Here is a 22,590-nt window from a genome sequence, read left to right on the forward strand (position 1 = left end):
GCCGAGACCGAAAACCTGGCCCTTGACAGTACCTAATGCCAAGCGCTGCTCAACCCCTTTTTGTAAAAAGACCAAAACCCTAGCTATAGAAAACAAGCGAGGGTGCAGCTGCAGCAATTCCCACCAAGAAATGTACGATCTCCACGTATGATGATAGATCTTCCTAGATGTTGATTTTGTGGCCTTCAAAAGGGTAGGAATCACTGAATCAGAGACCTCTATCCCTCAACACTTTGCTTTCAACAGTCAAGCCGTTAAAGCCATCGACCGTAAAGCAGGATGGAAGATTGGTCCTTGAGATAGTAGATCTTCCCGCAGAGGAAGACGCCATGGAGGATCCACGACCATTTTTACCAGCTCTGCGTACCAACACTGCCGAGGCCAGTCTGGTGCCACCAGAACGACTGGAATGCCTTCCATCGCCACCCTGCGAAGAAACCTCAGCAGGAGAACAAGCAGAGGAAAGGCCTGATATATATCAGGCAATACTGACTCCAAGGAGGCACCAGAGCGTCTGTGGCGTCGGCCAGAGGATCCTGAGACCTGGCCACAAACCTCTGAACTTACTTATTGAGGCGAGGCGCAAACAGATCCACTTCCGGAGTCCCCCACCAGGAACACAGGAGACAAAACACCTCCGGATGCAGGGACCATCCCCCCTGATCCAACACCTGATGACTCAGGTAATCCGCTTGCCAATTCTCCACACCCGGGATGTGGACTGCGGAGAGAGCTGGAACATTGTGTTCCGCCCACACCAGAATCGCTGCTACCTTTTCAGCCGCCACGGCACTCCTGGTGCCCCTTTGATGATTTATGTAAGCCACAGCCGTGGCATTGTCCGACTGGACCCAAACCGGAGAGCCGCGTAACTGACTAGTTCAGTGAAGCAGGCAGAGCTTGATCACCCTCAGCTCCAGAATATTGATTGACAAGGAAGACTCTTCCGTCGCCCAAGTCCCCTGGGCACAGATCTTCCCCAGCACTCCACCCCAGCCTGACAGGCTGGTGTCCGTGATGACCACCGTCCAAAACATCGGCAGGAAGGACTTGCCCTGGCACAGGACAGGTGACTGGAGCCACCAAGAGAGAGCCGATTCCGTGAGATGGCTCAACCGAAGCTGTTCCATTTTGACAGAATCTCTTTCTGCAACTGTCCTGTATGAGCCTGAGCAAATGGGACCGCCGAAGGTTGAGACCATCAGACCCAGGGCCCTCATGCAAGCCCGCAAAGAGGACTGATCGGCCTCCATCAGCAACCGGACCGCCCTTTGCAGCTTCTGAAGTTTGTCCAAGGGAAGGAAGACCCTCCCCAGAGCAAAGTCGAGGATCAGTCCCAGATAAGTGACCCGCACGGACAGGGTCAGGGCAGATTTGGTGATACTGATCGTCCACCCAAATTCTTGAAGGGTCTGAATGGTGATAGAAACGTTGTCCAGCAGATCCAAATGGGAGACTGCACGCAACAGGAGACCATCCAGATATCCCACAATGGAGATACCTCGCCAATGTAAAACAGCCAGCACGGGGGCCTAGGACCTTGGTAAAAACTCTGGGAGCCGAAGTGAGGCCACAGGGTAAGGCCACAAATTGAAAGTGCTCCTCTGCCACCACAAGTCGGAGAAATCGCTGATGTCCCTAAAATATGGGGACGTGGAGATACGCATCTTTGAGATCGATGGAAGCCAGAAAATCCCCCTGATTTAAAGATGCCACCACTGACCAGATTCAATTCGACACTTCTGCACCCGCACAAAGCGGTTCAGAGCCTTGAGGTCCAGGATTGGGTGTATCTTGTCCTCCTTTTTGGGCACATTGAACAGGTTTGAATAGAAACCTTGAGAGCGCTTTTGCGGAGGAACCGGCACAATCACCCCTTGAGCCAGGAGATCTCGCACATCATCCCCCAGATCCTTCAAACGCTCCGGAAACAGGTGAAGATTCGACTGAAAGAACCTGTCCCCTGTCCGGGACCAGAATTTGATCTTGTACCCGGAGCAAATCAGATTGCAAACTCAATCGTCCTGAATTAAGGAAGTCCAGGGTTTCTGAAAGAAGTGCAGACGTTCCCTCCACCCCTGACACAGGTGAGGGTGCCCCTTCATGCTGAAGAGGACTTGTCTGCCACACCGGACTGGCCGACCTTGGGCTTGCCCCAGGGCTTCCTAGCTACTCCAGAAGCTCTGAACGGCTTACCTTTTTCTTGTGCCCCGGAGGCACAAGAAAACAGTTTATGGGCAGAAAAGGAGGGACCCCGCTTAGTACAGTGAGTCTTACCCTCGGAGGATTGAGGAAGAAGAGTACTCTACCCGCCAGTCAGGCCCTTGATAACTCATCCAATGAGCCTCCAAACAACCAGTCTCCCAGAAAAGGGAGATAAGCTAAGGCTTTCTTAGAAACTTGGTCAGCCGACCAGCTCTTTAACCAAACCATGCGTCTTAACACAATGCCCACGGCCGAGACCCTGGCCACCAGGGGAGCTGCATCCATAGACGCATCACACAGGAACACTAGAGCCTGGATCACCTGGTCCGACAGTCCCAGCTGTTCCGGAGGAACAGTCTCGGGGTCCAAGGTCTCCCGCAAACCCCTAATTAATTCTGTCACCGTCTGTGACACTAACACAGACACAAAAACCGGTTTCAAAATGGAACCCGCCAGCACATGAAGATGGTGGGAAAGGGATTCCCCCTGCATGTCCACTGGATCCGTAAAAACTGGGGAATCCTCCACAGGCACAAGGATATATTTGTTCAATCTGGAAACAGGATGGTCCACTTTAGGTGGCACCATCCAACGGTTGGAGACCTTTTCAGCAAAAGGGTACCGGTGTTTAAAGCGTTTAGGCACCACTAACACGTGCTTAACGCGCAACCATTGGTCATTCACAATATCGTGAAAGGTGCCGGGACAAGGGAAAACCCTGTCAGCTTTTGGAGACTTCTGAGAGCCAAAAGCCACCTGCGTCCCTGCCGGCGTGGGCTCATCAGCCAATTTTAAAGTACCCCACACTGAAATAATCAGGGCTTCCACTAAAGCGCGTTCCCGCGCTGCAGCTAAAGAAGACAGGTCCTCTTCACCATCTGACTGCAAGGACAGCGACTCCTTAGGTAGGGGGGTGTCTGAGGTGACCCCATCAGCCTCTGAATCAGAGGACACCTCCATAGAAGGAGAAGACAGCGGCCGTTTTCGGCTATCAACCTTTTTCATGACTAAATCAAATTTAGTCTACAGGCTTTCCAGGGGTGCTAAAATTGCGGCCAGCAACTGCGATCCAGACTGTCCGGGAGTCGCACAGGGTGGGTCTGAGGGTGCACAGTTTGGGACTCCATATTGCAATTTTCAAAAAACGATGTGCTGCCACTTTAAGAGCGCCAATCGCGGTATCCACCACCAATCGCCGGGGTATGCAGGGAACCCCTTTAAACCAAACTGACAGCAGAAAGTGCAAGGATATGCCCCCAGGGATCCCAAGTACTGTACCACCTCAGACAAACTGTCCTGAATCCTTTAGCAGCATGGAGAGAAAGGCAGGAAGTGACCTCGGCTCAGCAGCAGGAAATGACTGCACAGGAAGTGATGTTGCCTGAATAAGGTTATACTGCTGAGTATAGCACCAGGGCTAAGATGGATGCCTATACAAAACAATAGGAAGCTACAGGGAATATGCCTGCCCCATACAAGTCTATGGAGGAAAGAAATCACATTGTCCACACTAAAGATGGCAGTGCCCACTTAAGAATGCGGCTAGGGACCGACACATGAAGGCCTCAGGAACCACAACAGGTACCAGCAAGCCCAAGGTACTATGTTAACACCCCCCAAGAGTAGCACACTAGCACTTTATAATATTAACAAATAGGGGTAGCGCAGTTTTTATTCACCTACATCCTAGAGATGCTGACTTTTCCCACTTTTCCAAAGCCCATAGTTGTTATTCCAGGATTGATAACATTTTTTTGAGCCACTTTCATTTGCCTCTTTTACGATCCGCCTCCATTGGCTGTGCCTCCATCTCAGACCATGCTCCTGTCCTGACCACCCTGCTTCTTCCTTCTCTCCCACCCCGCTCCACCAATTGGAAGCTGAATGACTCCCTTCTCACGAACCCCGCTGATGCAGCTCTTTTATCTTCTGCTCTTAGCCAATATTTTCTTGACAATACCACTAAGAGTGCATCTCCCTCCCTGGTGTGGGAAGCCCATAAGGCTACCATGAGGGGCAAACTAATGGAGTTGGGGGCGAGGAGGAAGCGGGAGCAGGGCCAATTGGTTGCTGAACAGCTTGCCCTGTTGGCGGATCTGGAAAAGTCACATAAATTATCTCTACATGTTTCCCACTTACAGGCCTTAACAGAGGCTAGGGAGTCCCTACACTCCTTACTTGACAAAGCTACTAAGCGCAAATTTTACTTTCTCGCTCATAAACGCTATGAGTGGGGTGATAAGCCCGGTAGGATGCTTGCCAGATCTCTTAGAGCCCAGAAATCAGCAGCTTTTGTACAGAAGGTAAAGCTTCCTTCTTGTCTCATGGTCCATTCCTCTCCTGATATTGCCAAGGCCTTTAGAGATTTTTATAGCAAACTATATCATGTAGAGGGCGATCTTTGTCATCTTCCTCTGACCGAAAAACGCAAACGCATTTGGGCTTACCTTAAACGGGCTAATTTACTGACCCTTTCCAAACGCTCTCTGCGGAAATTGGAAAACGACTTTTCTGTTGAAGAATTCCAATTGGCACTGAAAACCACCCAAGTCGGTAAGGCTCCTGGCCCTGATGGTTATACAGTTGCTTATTACAAAAAGTTTGCAGATATACCACTCCCTCACCTAACCTCATATGCCAACTCCATCTCTAAATCCACTGGTTTTCGTCCAGAATCATTAGCTGCACACATATCTGTCCTACCTAAACCTGGCAAGGACCCCACCGAATGCGGCAGTTACCGCCATATATCCCTTCTGAATGTGGATCTTAAACTTTACTCTGTTTTAGCCAACAGGCTCCTGCCCCTGATCCCCTCCTGGATTTCTGCAGGTCAAACTGGTTTTATCCCCGGAAGGGAGGCGAGGGATAACTCTCTTCGAGCTCTCTCCTTGATCCATTTTGTCCACACTAAGTCCCAGCCCACCCTGTTCCTTTATACCGACGCTGAAAAAGCGTTTGACAGGGTGGACTGGGACTACTTGTTGACTACCCTACGTTTCTTTGGCCTGGGCCCTAGGGCTCTACACCGAATTGCAGCTTTGCATGCCCAACCAACGGCACAGGTACGAGTTAACGGAAGTACTCTCTTCCCCCTTCATAATGGCACTCGGCAGGGGTGCCCTTTGTCACCCCTGCTGTTTGCCATTTCCCTTGAACCTTTTTATCCACTATTTGACATTCCAACGATATACATGGTGTCATTGTGAACCGGCAGACGCATAAATATGCCGCATATGCGGATGACATACTTTTTTTCATCCAACAACCCCGTATCTCTTTACCCGTACTCTGACGAGCCTTTGCAGACTTTCACCAGCTCTTGAACTTCAAAATGAACATGTCTAAGTCCGAAATATTAAATGTTAACCTCCCCCATACTGAGGTTTCCGCACTAGCCCCACATTTCCCATTTCAGTGGTGTCCAGTCAAATTGAAATACCTAGGTATTTTTTGACCACCCATTTAGACTCCCTGTTCCGTCATAAGTACCTCCCCCTGTTGAACACTATAAAATCTGATCTTAGGAAGTGGTCCTCCTTACACCATTCTTGGCTGGGCAGGACCTACATAGCCAAGATGAACGTTTTACCTCGCATCAAATGTATTAAGCTCATATCAAGACTTACATAAAAGCAAAAAGTGGAGCGTCATGACCCGGCGTCCTTCCTAATTCACCGTGTACCCGTTGTGGATGCTGCCAGCAGCATAAACCAATCCAGGGGCTGAATCAGAGTGTGGCTGCGACGAACCGCATACCTCACAGAAGGACCACGCGGCCATAGACGAGGAATGGGCGGTGGAATGGGTGGTTACCAGTTCCGGAGCATGCTCACAACCGCTCCTTCAGACCAATAGAATACACGGCCAGACACAGGACACTTAAGAGCGCTGGCCGGAAGTATAAATTAACAAAGGGGGAAACAGGAAATGGAGCCAATAAGCCAGGGACATCCGAATCAGGAGGACTCCAGCCCCAGTGTTGTGAAGCTGTTGGGAGCATGCTCAGAAACCGGTAACCACCCATTCTTTGTCTACGGCCGCACGGTCCTTCTCTGAGGTATGCGGTTCGCCGCAGCCACACTCTGATTCAGCCCCCGGATTGGTTTAGGCTGCTGGCAGCTTCCACAACGGGTACACGGTGAATTAGGAAGGACGCCGGGTCATAACGCTCCTTTTTTTGCTTTTATGGAAGTCTTAATAGGAGCTTAATAAATTATTTTTTTGTTTAATTTCTTTTTTATTGAAAAATTTTCAAGAAACAAAGAAAAACAGAACACAGACAGTACAATCCGACATGAAATAAAATAAGAAACAATGGAACAGTATCATCGAGTGCATGAAAATCCCAACGTGTGCCGTGCACACCTAGTCATAAAACTGTTGTCTATTGTCTAGATAATCACTGCACCACTAAATCTGAAAAAGCATAACGATAACATAACATCTTGCATAATAAAACCAATGTCGGAAAGAGCCCAGAGGAAAACGAGGGGATAGCGAAGAGCACAAAAGAAAGGGAGAGAAAAGAAAAGAGCAGCCAGAAAGAAAAGGGACAAGAGGTGAGGGGGGGTAAATTAGGCCACGGGTGACATACATTCCACATAAGAAAAAACTTAAACAGTCAGGTTTGCATTAGAAGGCGATAAACCAGTGGAGGTGTCCTCAGTGAGCAGAGCCACATAGGACAAAGTGGTTTTAAAGGAGGACCAAGGATACCAGGAAGAACGAAAACGGTCCAGTTTGTCACGGGCTATGAATGTAAGTTCCTCTAATTGGTATGTCATATCCACCTTCCGTAGCCATTGTCGTACTGTAGGAATGGTCGGTGTGCCCTAGAAGGTGGGAATCAGGGCTTTAGCCACATTGAGCATATGAGAAATCATTGATCTTTTGTACTTGGATAGCGGCGTGGTAGTTCCATGCAGCAGGACAACCCATGGATCTAATGGAATAATATCTTCTGTTATTACTTGAATGAGTCGGAGAACTTTCAACCAGAACGGTTGTATTACTGAACAGTGCCACCAGATGTGTGCATGTGAGGCGGTATCTCCGCATCCCCTCCAGCATAACGGGAGATGGCCAGAGAAATATTGTGTAGTTTCCGTGGAGTATAGTGCCATCGGGATAATAGCTTGTAGTTGGATTCCGCCACCTTGGTGGAGAGAGAGGAAATGTGAGCCAATGCAAGAACTTTGTCCTTCCGAGCATCAGAGATTTGAGATCCAATTCCCATTTATGTAGAAAGTCCGGGTTGGGTTGGCCCTGCAAGGAGATAAGGGCCTTGTAGAACTGTGAGGTGGAGTGAAGAGGGGGGTCCCGAGGGTAGAATATTGCCTCAACAGGGTTCAACTCCTTGGAGTCACGCAATGTACGTGGAAGAGAAGCTATGAACGTGGTCAACTGCCTGTGTCTCCAATTGCCCATGACCGTTGCAGATCGTGAGCCCAATATGTGGCTCAGGGTTTTCACAGTGTTGGAGTGGACTACGTGGTGTAACAAGAGAGGAGTCTTAGGAGACCAACTTTTAAATCCAGTGTCCAAGGATCCAGGCATGAAGTGGTTGTGGTTCAGCAGAGGCATGAGGGGAGAGTTGTAGTTCCAGGAAAACTTTTTATGAAGGGAATCCCAAACAGACAAGGTAGAAAAGGTCAGGGGAGAAGTGGTTGGGGAGAGGGCCCTGACGGACCTCGGGATCCATGGCACAGCAGACAGGTCCCCTCCACATAGGTTATATTCCAGCTGTACCCATAATTTAGAGCTAGACGAGTATTTCCAGTCAGCCACACGGGTTAGCGAGACCGCCCGGAAATAGTCCCTGATACTAGGGAGTGCAAGTCCCCCAGAAGGCTTTGGACAAAAAAGCGTCGTCCTGGCAATCCTGGGGCGCCTGCCCTGCCAAATGTACCTTGAAATCAAAGACTGCAAAATAGTAAAAAGCCCAATAGGCACACCCAGCGGCAACATTTGGAAGAAAAATAAATTATTACTGCTTCACTGAGTGGCGCCTTCTCTTTACTCTGCTTACATGTGGGATCTTGCTTCGGCCCTGTAAAAGCTGCCCTCGATGATAGCACTAACACTGTGCTTTTGGAACATTCACCATCAGTCTGGTTAACATCTCACCTATCAAGACTGTCTGGAACAAAGGACCCATCCCCCAGCAAGAGCGGCCATTAATTTTCCGTTAGCTCAAGGGTATAGGGAGGGGCTCCACCACCAAAAAAAAAAAAAAACACCTCTAGGGACTCCAAAAACATGGCCGCCATTGATATTCAATGGAGATCCACTGCAAAATGGCCGCCGGGCTACACAAACATAGCCGCCGCTCTTTAATGGAACATGGGCTGCAAGAAAATGGTAGCCTGTGGTGCTTCTAAGGGACCCCCCAGCCTCCTGGACAGGATCAACAGGAAAGGGGCCCTGGAAGTGACAGGTGAATCCCCCCTGCACGATCGATCGTCCGGTTGCCAGCGCCCACACCGTCGGCGTGACGCCCCCATCCCAGCCCCCGGGAGTAGCTTCAAGCGTCCCATAGCCTCAGTAGTGAGGGGAGGAGGAGGGAGAGGGGGGACAGGTAAGGGGGGATGCAAGTTAGGACAGAGGGGAACCCAGGGGTGTGAGGGTCCGACCGCGTCCACCCCAAAGCCCGCCAGGGGGGGAGGAGGGAAAATTTACTTACCATACCTGGAACATGCAGGCACCATCTCCTGACAGAACCCCTCTCTGCGAAGTGGGGGGCTGTCGGCCAATAGGAACACTTTGACTCGGGCCTAGACCCTGGTGAGACGTTTAACTTGCAGTGCCAGTCTCCGCCCTGAGGGACTATGTCGTGGCTGACCTAGCGCAGAGCTGGGGTCTGCACGCGCTCGCTGGGTGGCTGGGGTGACCATTGGATCTATATATCCAGCCTGTCGCTCAGATCCGGCTTAGTTCCTTGTAGACCTCACAGGAAAAAAATCCGGAGAAAAAACTATCTAGAAAAAAACTTTTGCCAGGACCAGAGATCCCAGCAAGGAACTAGGTCCTTACCCCTGACTAGGCAGATTAAAATTGACATCCTATAGCAGGGAGAGGGGGTGTACCCCCTGGGACTGCCCATAGGCATAGCCAGAACTTTTTTTCTGCCTAGTGTTCTACTCTTGTAGGGAGCAGTATAACCCTACTGTTATGAAGAACAGAAAATGTGTCCGTCAATGAACGATTGAGAAATTGATGTTAACATATTTATCATTAATAGAGGTACATTAAAAATAAAAAGATCTTACTGTGGGGAGGATGCGTATCTTACAGGTCACTGGTTTGGAAATTCCATTTACCAATGTTTTCAGTATCTGTAGAAAAAAAAAAAATGACAAAAATCACCTAAACTGCACCACAGGTCAGTCACTGTAAATGTAAACTGTTCACAACATTTTAACAAATTACCATACATTAATTCTCACATCATGGTTTGTGATCTAATAATAAATACATTTCAGGGCCCTTTCTCATGGGGCAGATCAGCTTGGCGGGCTCCTCTAGCTCAGCGGAGATTGCGCTGTTGATCTCCGCTGAGCAGGCGGATGACAGGTCTTCTCTGTTCACAGTGCAGAGACGGACCTGTCAGAGTCCAGCTTTCCTCTATGGGGAGATCAGATGAAAACTAACAGCGTGTCTGTTTTCATCTGATCCCATCCAATCCGACCCGCTGGATGGATGGGTAATGTATCGCCATCCATCTGTTTTCAGCGGATCTTGTCGGATCGGAATGCAGACCGGTGGTAGCGGACACATGCCCACTGCTATCCGCCTCCCCCATAGAGGAAAATGTGTGGCCCGATCAGGGGCATCACAAGGGGGTGCGGACCGCACCAGGGTGTCCACTGGGGGGAGGGTGACACCACTTTGCCTATGCCCAAGCTCCCGATCCTTTTCTCTTTCTCATCTATGCGGGCAGGCCGGCATTGCATCGCCGCTGCGCCGCATAGTACTGTCTGCTGACTGGACTGGACTTCTCTTACTTGCTCCTCCTCCCGGGCCGCCCTGAGCCTCCCTTCCCTGTCCTTTGCACCCCCCTTACGTACACGCGGGCGGAGCCAGGCACAGTGATGGCAACGCTAGGGTGAAAGATGAAACAATGGAGACCCACTAGAAGGACATCTGTACTGTACTCAAAACGCAGGGGGTCCTTGCAGGCCCAAATCTGTCTGGGGAGTGGCCCTTGCACACAGAGGAGGAGGAATAGCAAATTCACACTGACACTAAGGGCCCTTTCACACTGTCCATCCATCGGACTGACTCAGTTTATCTCAGCAGGGGATCGATCAGCCGATCCCCGCTGGGCAGGAGGATGACAGCTGTTCTTCGCTGTGTGCGGAGACACAGCTGTCAGGTCCCCATACATCTCTATGGGGGAATCGGATGTGAACGGACCGTCGGTCCGTTCTCATCCGGTCCGATCCGCTGGACGGATGGAAAATAGGGTTTCCATACGTCCAGATTTGATGGATCGGATCGGATGTCAGCGGACATGTACATTTGATGCCCTATAGGGATGCATGGGGGGACCGTTCAGATCCGCCAAAAAAAACGGACAGGTGGATCTGAATGGTCTGCCTGTGTGAAAGAGGCCTAAGGGTGAATAAACTGATTGCTGAGAGCGAGACAAGCACTGCTGCATCTGATAAATACAACATACTTAAGTTACAGACTATTTAACAGAACAAATCAAAAAGAAACACCTTGTATTTGTCTGGGCACCTTAAGTGTAATTGCACTATTTTCCACATTGGCACTTTTTTATGAGTAAATGTAATTGCACTTTTTTTGAATAATACAAATATTATGTATGAATATTGCATATATGTTTTGAATAGAGTACTGTATATGAATTTGCACTAAGGAAATGCACTTTGGTCTTTATATGTATGGACCCTTTCACACAGGCGGACCGTTCCGATCCGCCTGTCAGTTTTTTTGGCGGATCTGAACAGTCACCCCATGCATCTCTATGTCTGCTGATATCCGATCCAATCCAATCCATTAAACCTGGACGGATGGAAACCCTATTTTCCATCCGTCCATCGGATCGGATGAGAACGGACAGACAGTCCGTTCCCATCCGATTCCCCCATAGAGATGCATAAGGACCTGACAGCTGTGTCACCGCACACAGCGCAGAGACAGAGCTGTCATCCTTCTGCTCAGCAGGGGATCGGCGGATCGATCCCCCCTGAGAAAAACTGAGTCCACCTGACGGACTTCGTGTGTGAAAGGGGCCTATGTTAGCAATAAGAAACGTAACCCTGAGAATTGCGTCTGTATTTAAATTTCTAGTATTACCAGGTGTCACATATGTTGTAGAGACATTGGCTGCCCTTCTACTCAGTGTTCCGAGGAGAACCTAGGGGTGCCTGTCCAACCACAGCCCAGCCCATCCTATACCATGATGGTACATATTGTCAGCAACTGGCTAACCGCAGCCCCAGCCCATCCTATCCAATACAGTATGTATTGTCAGGAGCTGGCCAACCACAGCTGTCCCATCATTATGAAGGGAAAGCTGTGGTTGGCCAGCTCCTGACAATACATACTGCATGTGATTATGATGGGACAGCTGTGGTTGGCCAGCTCCTGACAATACATACTGCATGTGATTATGATGGGACAGCTGTGGTTGGCAAGCTCCTGACAATACATACTGTATGGAATAGGATGGGCTGGGCTGTGATTGGCCAACTCCTGACAATATCTAATAAAGTATGTATTTTAAGGAGCTGCCCAACCACAGCTGTACCATCATATCCCATACAGTATGTATTGTCAGGAGCTGGCCAACCACAGCTGTCCCATTATATCCCATACATTATTTATTGTCAGGAGCTGGCCAACCAAAGCCCAGCCCATCCTATCCCATACAGTATGTATTGTCAGGAGCTGGCCAACCACAGCTGTCCCATCATAATAACATGCAGTCAGTATTGTCAGGAGCTGGCCAACCTCAGCTGTCCCATCATGCCATATAGTATGTTTTGTAGGAATGCACACAGAAATGCACAATAATACAAGGAGTGCTTGCGGTGCCATTAGTTTGGGAAAATTCAGTGAAAAACCAACCACAATTGCCTAGAAAAAAAAGGAAACACTCATGAAGCTTCACACTGGAAGTACAGGAGCTTCTTTGGTGCGTTTGTGGCACATTAGGTGTCCCATTGAAGTGAACAGACCTATGTGCACCTTCCCAGTACGCTAGGTGTGAATGGGGCCCTACACCCACAATGACATGGGTGGTGCAGGTTTGTGAAGTGGGCAGTGAGAGTCCAGGTAGGTAAATGTCACTGCCACCGTGTAGAGTGGTTTGCAGGGTCCCCTGGATCTCTCCCCCAGCTCCGCAGTGACCAGGCTTTGCTCCTCGCTCCCTGGGTCCCCCACCTGGCCCCACACTTACCAGGCTCTGCTCCTCGCCCCCTGGGTCCCTCCCCCAGCCCCGTGCTGACCAGGCTCTTCTCCTTACTCCGTGGGTCCCTCCCCCGGCCCCACACTGACCAGCAAGTGCGTCACAAGGGGGGTGTGAACCACACCAGGGTGTCCTTCAGGGGGGTGACATCACAATTGGGGGCCCAAGCAAGGCATTTGCCTCCCGATCTGATCCTTCACTATGCGAGTGGCATCATATCGCCGCATAGTGAAGGACTTCCTACCCTTTGCGTACCCGCATTCTGTGACATCAGGCCGAGGTGGTGTAATGCACTGGATAATATGTAATTAGATTGTAAGCTCCCGAGCCCCCTGTGAATGGATCTTCGCACTCCGTAAAGCACTGGTTAACATATCAGTATATTGTGAACCATGTATGAACCTGTATACACTGTAAAACATTGCATAATATGTTTTAGATTGTCAGGTCTTGGGACTTATGTGCATGGATCTATGTACTCTGCGTATGAATTTACCTACTCTATAAAGCACTGTGTAATATGTGATTAGATTGTGAGCTATATAGGATCGTATGTCTCTGTGATAATTTCAAAAGTCCAACCCCCCCCCACAGTTAGAATCACTCCCCTAGGCTTACATTTAACCCCGTGATCACCAACAGTATTAACCCCTTCCCTACCAGTGTCATTATTACAGTAACAGTGCATATTTTTAGCACTGATTACTGTAGTAATGTCACTGGTACTCCCAAAAATGTCAGTCAGGCGTCCGGTCTGTCCGTCGCAATCCCGCAAAAAAATTGAAGATCGCCGCCATTACTAGTAAAAAAAAAAAAAAAAAAAACACTAAAAATTACATAAATCTTTCCCGTAGTTAGTAGACGCGATAACTTTTGCGCAAACCAATCAAAATACGCTTATTGCAATTTTTCTTACACCAAAATATGTAGCAGAAAACAAATTGGCCTAAAATGTTAAAACATTTTGATTTCTAAATTTTATTTTCATATAGCAGAATGTGAAAAATATGTTTTTTTTTTTTTCAAAATTGTTGCTATTTTTTTTGTTTATAGCGCAAAAAATAAAAAAAATCGGACAGGTGATCAAATACCACCAAAAGAAAGTTCTATTTGTGGGGAAAAAAGGACGTCTTTATTTGGGTACAGCGTCGCACGCAGTGCCGAATCGCAAAATAGGGTCTGGTCATTAAACAGGATAATCTTCCGGTCCAGAAGTGGTTAATCAAATTTTTGCAGGAATATTACATCATGCCACATGGAGTGAATAAATCAAAGAGGCCAAGTGGATACCAGCAAGGGAAAGCAAAAGAGACAAGAAATAAAACAATCAAAACACTTACTGGGTCCATCCTTCAGTATGTCAAAAGACCGGATGATGGCCAGGGTTCATCAAAAGACACTGCATGTCAGTCTCCAACTTATAAAGCGGACTCTTCTGATGCTATTGCTAGCATGCATTCTTTAGAAGAGCAAGAAGTGGAAATGGGAGACTGAAGCAGAAGAGCAAGTTAAAATGGAAGACTCTGAAGCAGAAGAGCAAGGAGTGGAAATGGCAGAATCTGAAGAAGAACAGAGTGCTGAATGTGACTCTAGCCATAGTCATGATGCTGTAAAAGAGATAAGTGTAATGGAAAAAGATTTGATCATTTTTTCTGATGTTTCTTTCTGGGAGTTACCAGTTCCTGATCCTATTCGGATTGAAATAATCAAAAGGGGAAGTGCTTCTTTTCAGAATAAAGATGGGCCTTTCAGTATTGTGAAAAGGCAAGATGCAAAAGCTGCAGCAAAGGGAGCTGTCCGCCAACTTTCAAAAGAGTGGTTTTACAAGGTGAAGCCTAATGGCGAGAAAATTCTGCGGTCATGGATGGTTTATTCACCTGTCAAGTGAGATCTTATACTGTTTGCCGTTAGTGCTACAGAGACAACATTCAAATTTGTGACTGGTTTTCAGAAGTGGTGGAAACTGAGCCCAAAGGTATATAATCATGAGACATCCGAAGAGCACCTACGTTACCTTGAAAAGTGGAAAACTTTGGCAAGAGGACTGAGGCTGCACAAAACCATTGATGCCGAAACTATAAGTTTGATGGAAGCAGAGAAGAAAAAGTGGAGGGACATCTTGCACAGAATGCTTGACATCACATTCTTTCTTGCCAAACAGAATCTGGCATTTTGTGGCCACAAGGAAGATGAATCTTCATTCAATAAAGGGAACTTTCTTGAGATGGTTGAAATGCTTTCGAAATATGATTCAGTACTGAAAGAGCACCTTATTAGATTAAAGCAGAGCACATGTAAACTTAAAGTATCGGTCTCCTATCTTGCACCAAAAACTGAATTTATCAGTGCCCTGGCAAATCATGTGAAGGAGAAGCTGGTCATGGACATAAAGTCTGCAAAGTACTTTGGGATCATGTTTGACAGCACCCCTGACATATCACATACTGACCAGATGTCTGAAGTGATCATATATGTAAAAATCAGCAATGGGAAAGTTCAAGTAAAATAAGTATTTTTAGGATTTTTCCCTTTAAAGGGGAAAAAAGCTGCTGACCTCAGCTCTGACATCTTACAAAAATTGGAAAGTGATGGACTGGACATAATGATGTGCCACGCTCAGGGTTATGATAATGCTGCTACTATGGCTGGAATCCATGGAGGTGTACAATCCATGCTTAAGGGAAAGAATAAAAAAGCTATCTTTAGTGGATGTGTGGATCATACGCTTAACCTGTGCGGTCAGCACTCTTTTGCTGAAAATGCATTGTGCGTGACATTTTTTGGAACTCTTCAGACTAGGTTTTCTTTCTTTGCTGCTCCCAATTATCGATGGGATGTGTTAATTGACCATACTGGAGTGTCAGTGAAAAGGTTATCAACAACCCGCTGGAGTGCTCATCATGTTGCAGTTAAGCCAGTCAAAGAAAAATTTGATATGTTTGTGGCGGTGATTGAAGCTCTTTGTGATCCAAAAGTTGGTCCCAGATGATTAGTGACCTGCAATTGCCATCATCCCAAAAAGTCAGTACACAAAAAAACAACACTAAAAAGTGTTAATCTCCTCTGAAAAGAAGGGGGGATTTTTAAGGCAATAATTCATGAAAAAACAATAAATAAAATGTATATAATTTATTAGATTAAAAAAGAGACACATGTCAGAATACACAGATATAGAGATTCCATGACCGAACGTGGAAAACCACAGCGGGTCATGGATCACAAAAATTATGTAACATACATCCTAACAATGCAATACAGAAATGTGCTCACATCGGAGGAAAGAAAGGTCCTATCCTTGGGCCTATCCTTTTGTCCAACTAGGTCGTTCGACAAGTTCGAACTTACTAAAGATATTCACCTATTCGCGAGACGTCTCCTGTTCAAAACTATGTTTGACAAATCTGCAAACCAGGAACCCACGGTACAATCGGGACTTACGGCGGCGGATTTCAGGGCCCTCAAGGACCTGAATCTCCTATTATTGGAGAATGGTTCAGAGGATTGGGATGAGACTGAGATGGAGGCCTCCGGCCCTGCAGATTCCATCTCTACTGGCCCCTCTTTATCAAGCCTCCGTAGAGGGTCCTCGAAATTTCCCTCCTTCGATTCCAATCCCTCCCTGGCACTGTTTGTCAAACGGGTTACGAAGGACCTACAGACCGTCAATGCAAGCAAATCTACCAATAATCTGAGCCCCACTTTACAGACGGCTCTCAGAGCCCTTCGGGACAATACCAGCATCACCATCAAGCCCTCCGACAAGGGGGACAATATTGTCCTGATGGACAATGAGAAGTACGTCTCAATGTGTCTCAAAATTCTCCAGGACCCGAGTTGGTACCGCCGGGTGTCCGCCTCCCTGGTGGGTAAGTCCAATGCCACTTTTTATCGCCTTTTGGATGAAGCCGGGATGGCCGGCATTATCACCAAAGAAATTTGGGATTTTGCCAGTACTCGCCATCCCAGGATTCCCACCATGTATGCGCTCCCAAAGGTGCAAAAAAAATTTGGACGACCCACCAGGGAGGCCGATAATCTCGGGCAATGGTAGCATCTCGGAGGGCATCAGTAGAGTTATTGATGCCTACCTCCGTCCATATCTCCTAGGCCTAACCTCCTACACTAGGGATACCCTGCACCTTTTGCAGATTTTGGAGAAAGTGCAGGTCCCCGAGTCAGCTCTACTTGCATCTATTGATGTGGAGTGCTTATACAATAGTATCCCGCACAATTTGGGAATACAGGCCATCAGCAAGATTTTGGCCCAGAAGGCCATGGACAACTGGGCGTTTGACCAGTTTGTCCTTTCCATGCTAGAATTTATCCTCCACAAAAACATTTTTGTTTCCCAGGGCTCCCACTACCTCCAGGTACAGGGGGTGGCTATGGGGACCTGTTGTGCCCCCACCTATGCCAACCTGTATCTGGGGGAGTGGGAGCGGGCGGTCTTCTCAGACGAGACCTTGTCTATGTACACCTGCCACATACTTATGTGGCAGAGGTACATAGACGACGTCTTTCTCGTCTGGGATGACTCCCTGGACCTTTTGGAGACTTTTTTGGATTGTTTGAACCGGAACTTCTTCAATCTGTTTTTCACTATGGTGGCCAGTGAGAGACAGATTGATTTCTTGGACGTCACAATCTTCAAGGGGGAGGATGGCCTACTGCTCAGCAAACTTTTTCGGAAAAAGACAGCTGGCAATAGCGTTCTGCACGCTGCCAGCTTCCACCCAGAGTTGCTCAAGAGGTCGATTCCCTACAGCCAGTTCCTTAGGGCCCGACGGAACTGCTCGACCTTTGACGACTTCCAGGTGGAGGCTGGCGGCCTGACTGAGCGCTTTCTAGCTAGAAGCTACAGCAAGTCAAGCTTAAGAAAATCTTTCAAAAAGGTCAAGGACTTGGAGCGCAGGGTTTTAATTTTTAAGTCCAAAAAACAACAAGAAGATCATACAGTTCGTGTGATTACACGCTATTCTAAAGAACATGAGACCATACTTAAAGTGCTTACCAAGCACTGGGACATCTTAACAGATGACTCTTTGTTATCTAAATTTGTCTCCCATAAACAGTCTGTGACATACAGAAGAGCTGGGTCGATTGGCCAGAAACTGGTCCAGAGCGAATACAAGGGGGATCGCAGACACGACCCTTGTCGCACTTGGGGTACTTTCCCCTGTGGTTCCTGTTCCTTCTGCCCTTTTGTGCAGAGGAGACTCTCCTTCATCCTCCCAAATGGTGACAGGCATCAACTGCGCCATTTTGCGAATTGTAAGACCAGGGGGGTCGTCTACTTGGTGGAGTGTGAATGCGGTTCATTTTATGTCGGTAAGACTATGCAGGAGTTCCAGGCTCGCTGCAACAAACATCTGGCAGGCATGCGTATTGGTGACCTATATCTGCCCTTGGGCAGACATGTGGCATGGGATCACCAATATCGCATGCCTCAAGTCAATTTTACCATCATGGACCGCATTCACATTCCACCAAGGGGCGGTGATTGGAACAAGCAGTTGCTCCAGAGGGAGGCACGCTGGATCCAGACTCTGGATGCTACCAGACGACCGGGTTTAAACGAGTTAGAGAGCTTTAGACCTTTTCTACAAGGGTTTAGCTCAGGTAAGACCGATTAAACTTCTCCCAGCCCTTTCCCCCCCATGTTTAGTTCATTTTATATTAATTTTATATATATTTTTCTCTCTCTCACTATTTGATATGCTTTTAAAACAACAGAGCGAAAAAATGGATTTTTGTAAGATCTTACCGTAAAATCCTTTTCTCTTAAGCTCATTGACAGACGTAGTCCTCCTTGATTAATATGAACTCGGGTTATACTGCCCTCTACAGGAGTAGGACTAGACAGGAAAGAAAACGTTCTGGCCACACCTTAGGGGCAGTCCCAGAGGGTATATCCTCTCTCTCTCTGCTACAGCAAATCAGTTATGTCACAAAGCAGTGTTTAGAGAATTTAACCCAACCCAACTAAGAAAACAGAGGGGCGGGTACTGCGTCTGTCAATGAGCTTAAGAGAAAAGGATTTTACGGTAAGATCTTACAAAAATCAATTTTTCTCTGTCGCTCATTGACAGACATAGTCCTCCTTGATTAATATCAACTCGGGACGTCCCAAAGCAGTGCCACAAATGAGGGGTGGGATAATGGAAATCAAAACCCAATCTAGAAGGCCCAACCGGTGCCAACTAGAAGTTTTAAAGGCTCATCAATCAAAGGATGAGACTCAACTGAAAATCCAACGGAAAAAACCCTCGAGGTAGACCACCGGTCTCCTCAAATTGCTGCCTGCAAAACCTTGCGGCCAAATGAGGCATCTGCCGATGCCATCACATCCACTTTATAAAATTTTGTAAAGGTATGAACCGACAACCAGGTAGCCGCCTTGCACACCTGGACCACTGACGCCTGATGGCGGTAGGCCCAGGAAGTACTGAGCGCTCGAGTGGAGTGCGCCTTAACAGGGAACGGAGGATTCCGACCCTTAATAGAATAAGCCTGTACCACCGTCTGTCTAATCCATTTGGAGATAGTCGCGGCAGATGCAGGCAACCCCTTTCTGGGGCCATCCGTGATCACAAAAAGTGAATCCGTTTTACGGAACGATTCCATAGTCTTCAGGTATACCCTGATTGTCCGAACTACATCCAAGGAATGCAACGCACATTCCCGAGGATGATTGGGCTTAGGACACAAGGAAGGTAGCACAATATCTTCATTCAGATGAAAGTTTGAAACCACCTTAGGAAGAAAGGATGGCTTCGGATGAAGAAGTACCTTATCCCTATGAACCACTAGATATGGGGAATGGCATGATAATGCAGCCAGTTCTGACACCCTGCGTGCAGAAGTAATGGCCACCAAGAAGGCCACCTTCTGGGATAATGTAAGCAAGGGAATCTCCCTGATATTTTCAAATGGAGGTTTCTGCAGAACCGACAAAACCAAATTAAGATCCCAGGGCGGTAAGGGCGCGCGCACTGGCGGAGCCAAGTGTCGCACCCCCTGGATGAAATTTCCACACCAAGGAATGAGTAGCCAAAGGCTTCTGAAAGAAGATTGCTAACGCTGAAACTTGACCCTTGATGGTGCTCAAGGATTGTTTCTGCTCAACCCCCTTTTGCAGAAAAGCCCAAATTCGGGTCACCAAATAGGTACGTGGGGGAAATCCCAAAGATTCACACCACGCAATATAAGTCTTCCATGTGCGATAATAGACTTTGCTGGAAGTCGCTTTCCTTGCTTTAGAGTAGGAACAACTGAAGCTGACAATCCTCTGTCCTTCAGTACCTGGGTCTCAATGGTCAGGCCGTTAAAACCAGCGACTGTAAAGCACGATGGAAGATCGGTCCTTGAGACCGCAGATCTTCCCTGAGAGGAAGTCTCCAAGGAGCGTCTGCGACTAGCCTGCCCAAGTCGGCGTACCCGGCTTGACGAGGCCAGCCCGGAATTTCCAGGATAACTGGAGTTCCCTCCACCTCTATCCTGCGGAGAAATCTCAGCAGTAACTTGAGAGGGGGGAAGACATATAGTAGCTGATACTGCCCCTACGGGACGTTCAGCGCGTCTGCTGCGTCCACTAGCGGATCGCGGGCGTGAGTTACCAACCTCCGTGCCTTCCTGTTGAGCCGAAATGCCAACAGATCCACCTGCGGGATGCCCTACTAAAGACACAGGTGGTGAAATCCTTGGTGATCGACATCATCACCATGATATTGTCTGACTGGATCCGAACCGGGCTGCCCTAGAGCTGCTTGGTCCAGGCAATCAGACAAAGTCTGATCGCTCTCAGTTCCCACACATTTATCAGAAACTAAATTCCTATCGGAAGTGATGACTTCTCCTGGCTGAGCATTAGAGACTGAAGACACCGGACCAGAGACTCCTTGGTCCGCTCGCTCAACCGGATCCAATTCCTGGAGGGAACTGGGAATGATCTTTGGAAAAGGTAAAGAAAACGTTCTGCTCAAGGAACGGGACCTACCGCTCCCTGTAGCATATGAATGTTGGAAAGGAAGAATCGCACCGGTAGAAGTGATCGACACTCGATCTTGTATCCTGATCATATGATCTCCTGAACCCCTTAGTCTGGGATTCAGGAAAGCCCTGGATCTGAACACCGGTGAAGACGTCCCCCCACCCCTGAGCTGGGTGGGGGCGCACCTTCAGGCTGTATTAGCCTTATCTTCAGGTTTGGCTGAGTCGGCCTTTTGTTTACCCGACCAGCGCCTTTTGAAACCTCCTGAAGGGGCTTTGCCCTTCACGCTCGCCCCAGCGGAGCGAACAAACCTCTTATGAGTGGAAAAGAACGGTCCTCGCCTGTTACGAGGTCCTTTAGCTTTAGCAGTCTGCGGCAAAAAGTGCTCTTGCCCCCAGTGACATCCTTTATGATCTCATCTAGGATGGCCCCAAATAGGCAATCCCCCTGAAAAGGGAGATTAGCCAAAGCTTTCATGGAACCTTGATCTGCCGACCAACACTTTAACCACAGCACACGTCTGAGGACTACTGCTGACATTGATGCATGCGCTAACAAGGGAGTGGCATCCAGGGCTGTGTCACAGACGAACTGTAATCCCTGTATAATTTGCTCCATCAAATCAGATGCTGCCTGGGGAATACTTCTCCCCTTTAAGTCATGGCGCAACAATTTTGCCCATTCTGTCAATGTTTGTGAAACTAAACCAATGGCAACCACTGGTCTAAAGGTTGACCCTATCAGGGAAAAACCAGTGCGGGATTCCGCTTCCACTTTTCGATCCACGGGATCCTTAAAGGACGGAGCGTCCTCCAACGGGATAACAGTGGCTTTATTTAGTCTGGAAATCGGTGAGTCCACCACTAGTGGTACCGTCCATCTTTTAATGAGGGATTCCTCAAACGGATAGCGTCTAGCAATGCGTTTGGAAATAGTAAGGATTCGTTTCGGATGATCCCATTCCTCTTTAATTTTATTACCAAAACATTTGGGTAAGGGAAAAACCTTCGCCGTCTTGGTAGGTTTACTAGTACCAAAGGGAATTTCCATCTCGGTTACCTCTGCCGGTGTAACCTCAAGTCTCAAGGTTTCCTGGACAGACACAACTAGTGCGTCCACCAATGCTTCTTCTTGTGCTATGGCGGAGGTAGAACCGTCCTCCTCACTATCTGAGGGAGCATTACCTGAGACAACAGCTCCTGCAGAGGGACCTGCAGCTGCAATGACCATCTCAGAATCTGACTCTGAAGTATCAGATGAAATAGGGGTAGGTGGGGGTCACTTTCTTGACCCCCGTCCCTGACAGGCCCTCTCCACCCGGGATACCAAAGACTCCAAAACTGCTGATAATGCATCAATACTCTGTGAATTGGAGGGTCCTGCGGCCACCTCGAGGGGATCAGGTGGGGATACATGTGTGGCAAGGTCCATGATTATACAAGACACTTGCCAGAAAAAAATAATTGCAATCAAAAAAATAAAACTTTTTTTTTCTTTAGTCCCCCAGTGCAGCAGCGCCCCTCAGTGTTACCTGCTTTTGGACCCCTACAGAGAGAGAGAGAGACCCCAAGGTTTACCACTTGATGCTCAGAAGTTTCAATATAACCTGTTCCAGCACTGTCTGTTACAGACAGGAAGTCTTTGGCTTGTTTTCCCGGGTCAAAGGTGGCGGCTCCGCCCCTTTACACGCCTTCCAGCGCCTCCCCCTAGCTCCTCGAGGTGTTTGGTCACCTCAAACATGGCCGCCCCCATGCTAGAGACACGAGGCTACGCCAATATGGCGGCCCCGTGTGATCTGCAGGAAAATGCCAGCGGCCTGTGGAGGATAGCGGCGGCTTGCAAGCTAGCAGGTGTGCACTCGGCCTGTGCGGCCTGCGTGAGTGCGCGCTCGGCCTGTGCGGGCTGCGGGAGGTGTCCTCGGCCTGTGCGGCCTGCGGGAGTGTGCGCTCGGCCT

General features: G+C 48.3%; 1 protein-coding gene across 5 annotated transcripts in view; it reads right to left on the reverse strand.

Moving 5' to 3' along the window:
- DUS2 (dihydrouridine synthase 2) overlaps nucleotides 1-22,590 on the reverse strand; it is a 1,337,959-nt gene that overhangs the window by 690,538 nt on the left and 624,831 nt on the right. For 3 of the 5 annotated variants that reach the window (XM_082270344.1, XM_082270342.1, XM_082270345.1), the window contains exon 8: nucleotides 9,477-9,542. The exons of the other annotated variants lie outside the window; for them this stretch is intronic. In XM_082270344.1, coding sequence (XP_082126470.1) covers nucleotides 9,477-9,542 — 66 coding nt within the window. The remainder of the gene's footprint in view (nucleotides 1-9,476; nucleotides 9,543-22,590) is intronic. 5 annotated transcript variants of the gene reach the window in all.

Source organism: Pelophylax lessonae, assembly GCF_965119305.1.
Source record: "Pelophylax lessonae genome assembly, chromosome: 10".
Lineage (NCBI taxonomy): Eukaryota > Metazoa > Chordata > Amphibia > Anura > Ranidae > Pelophylax > Pelophylax lessonae.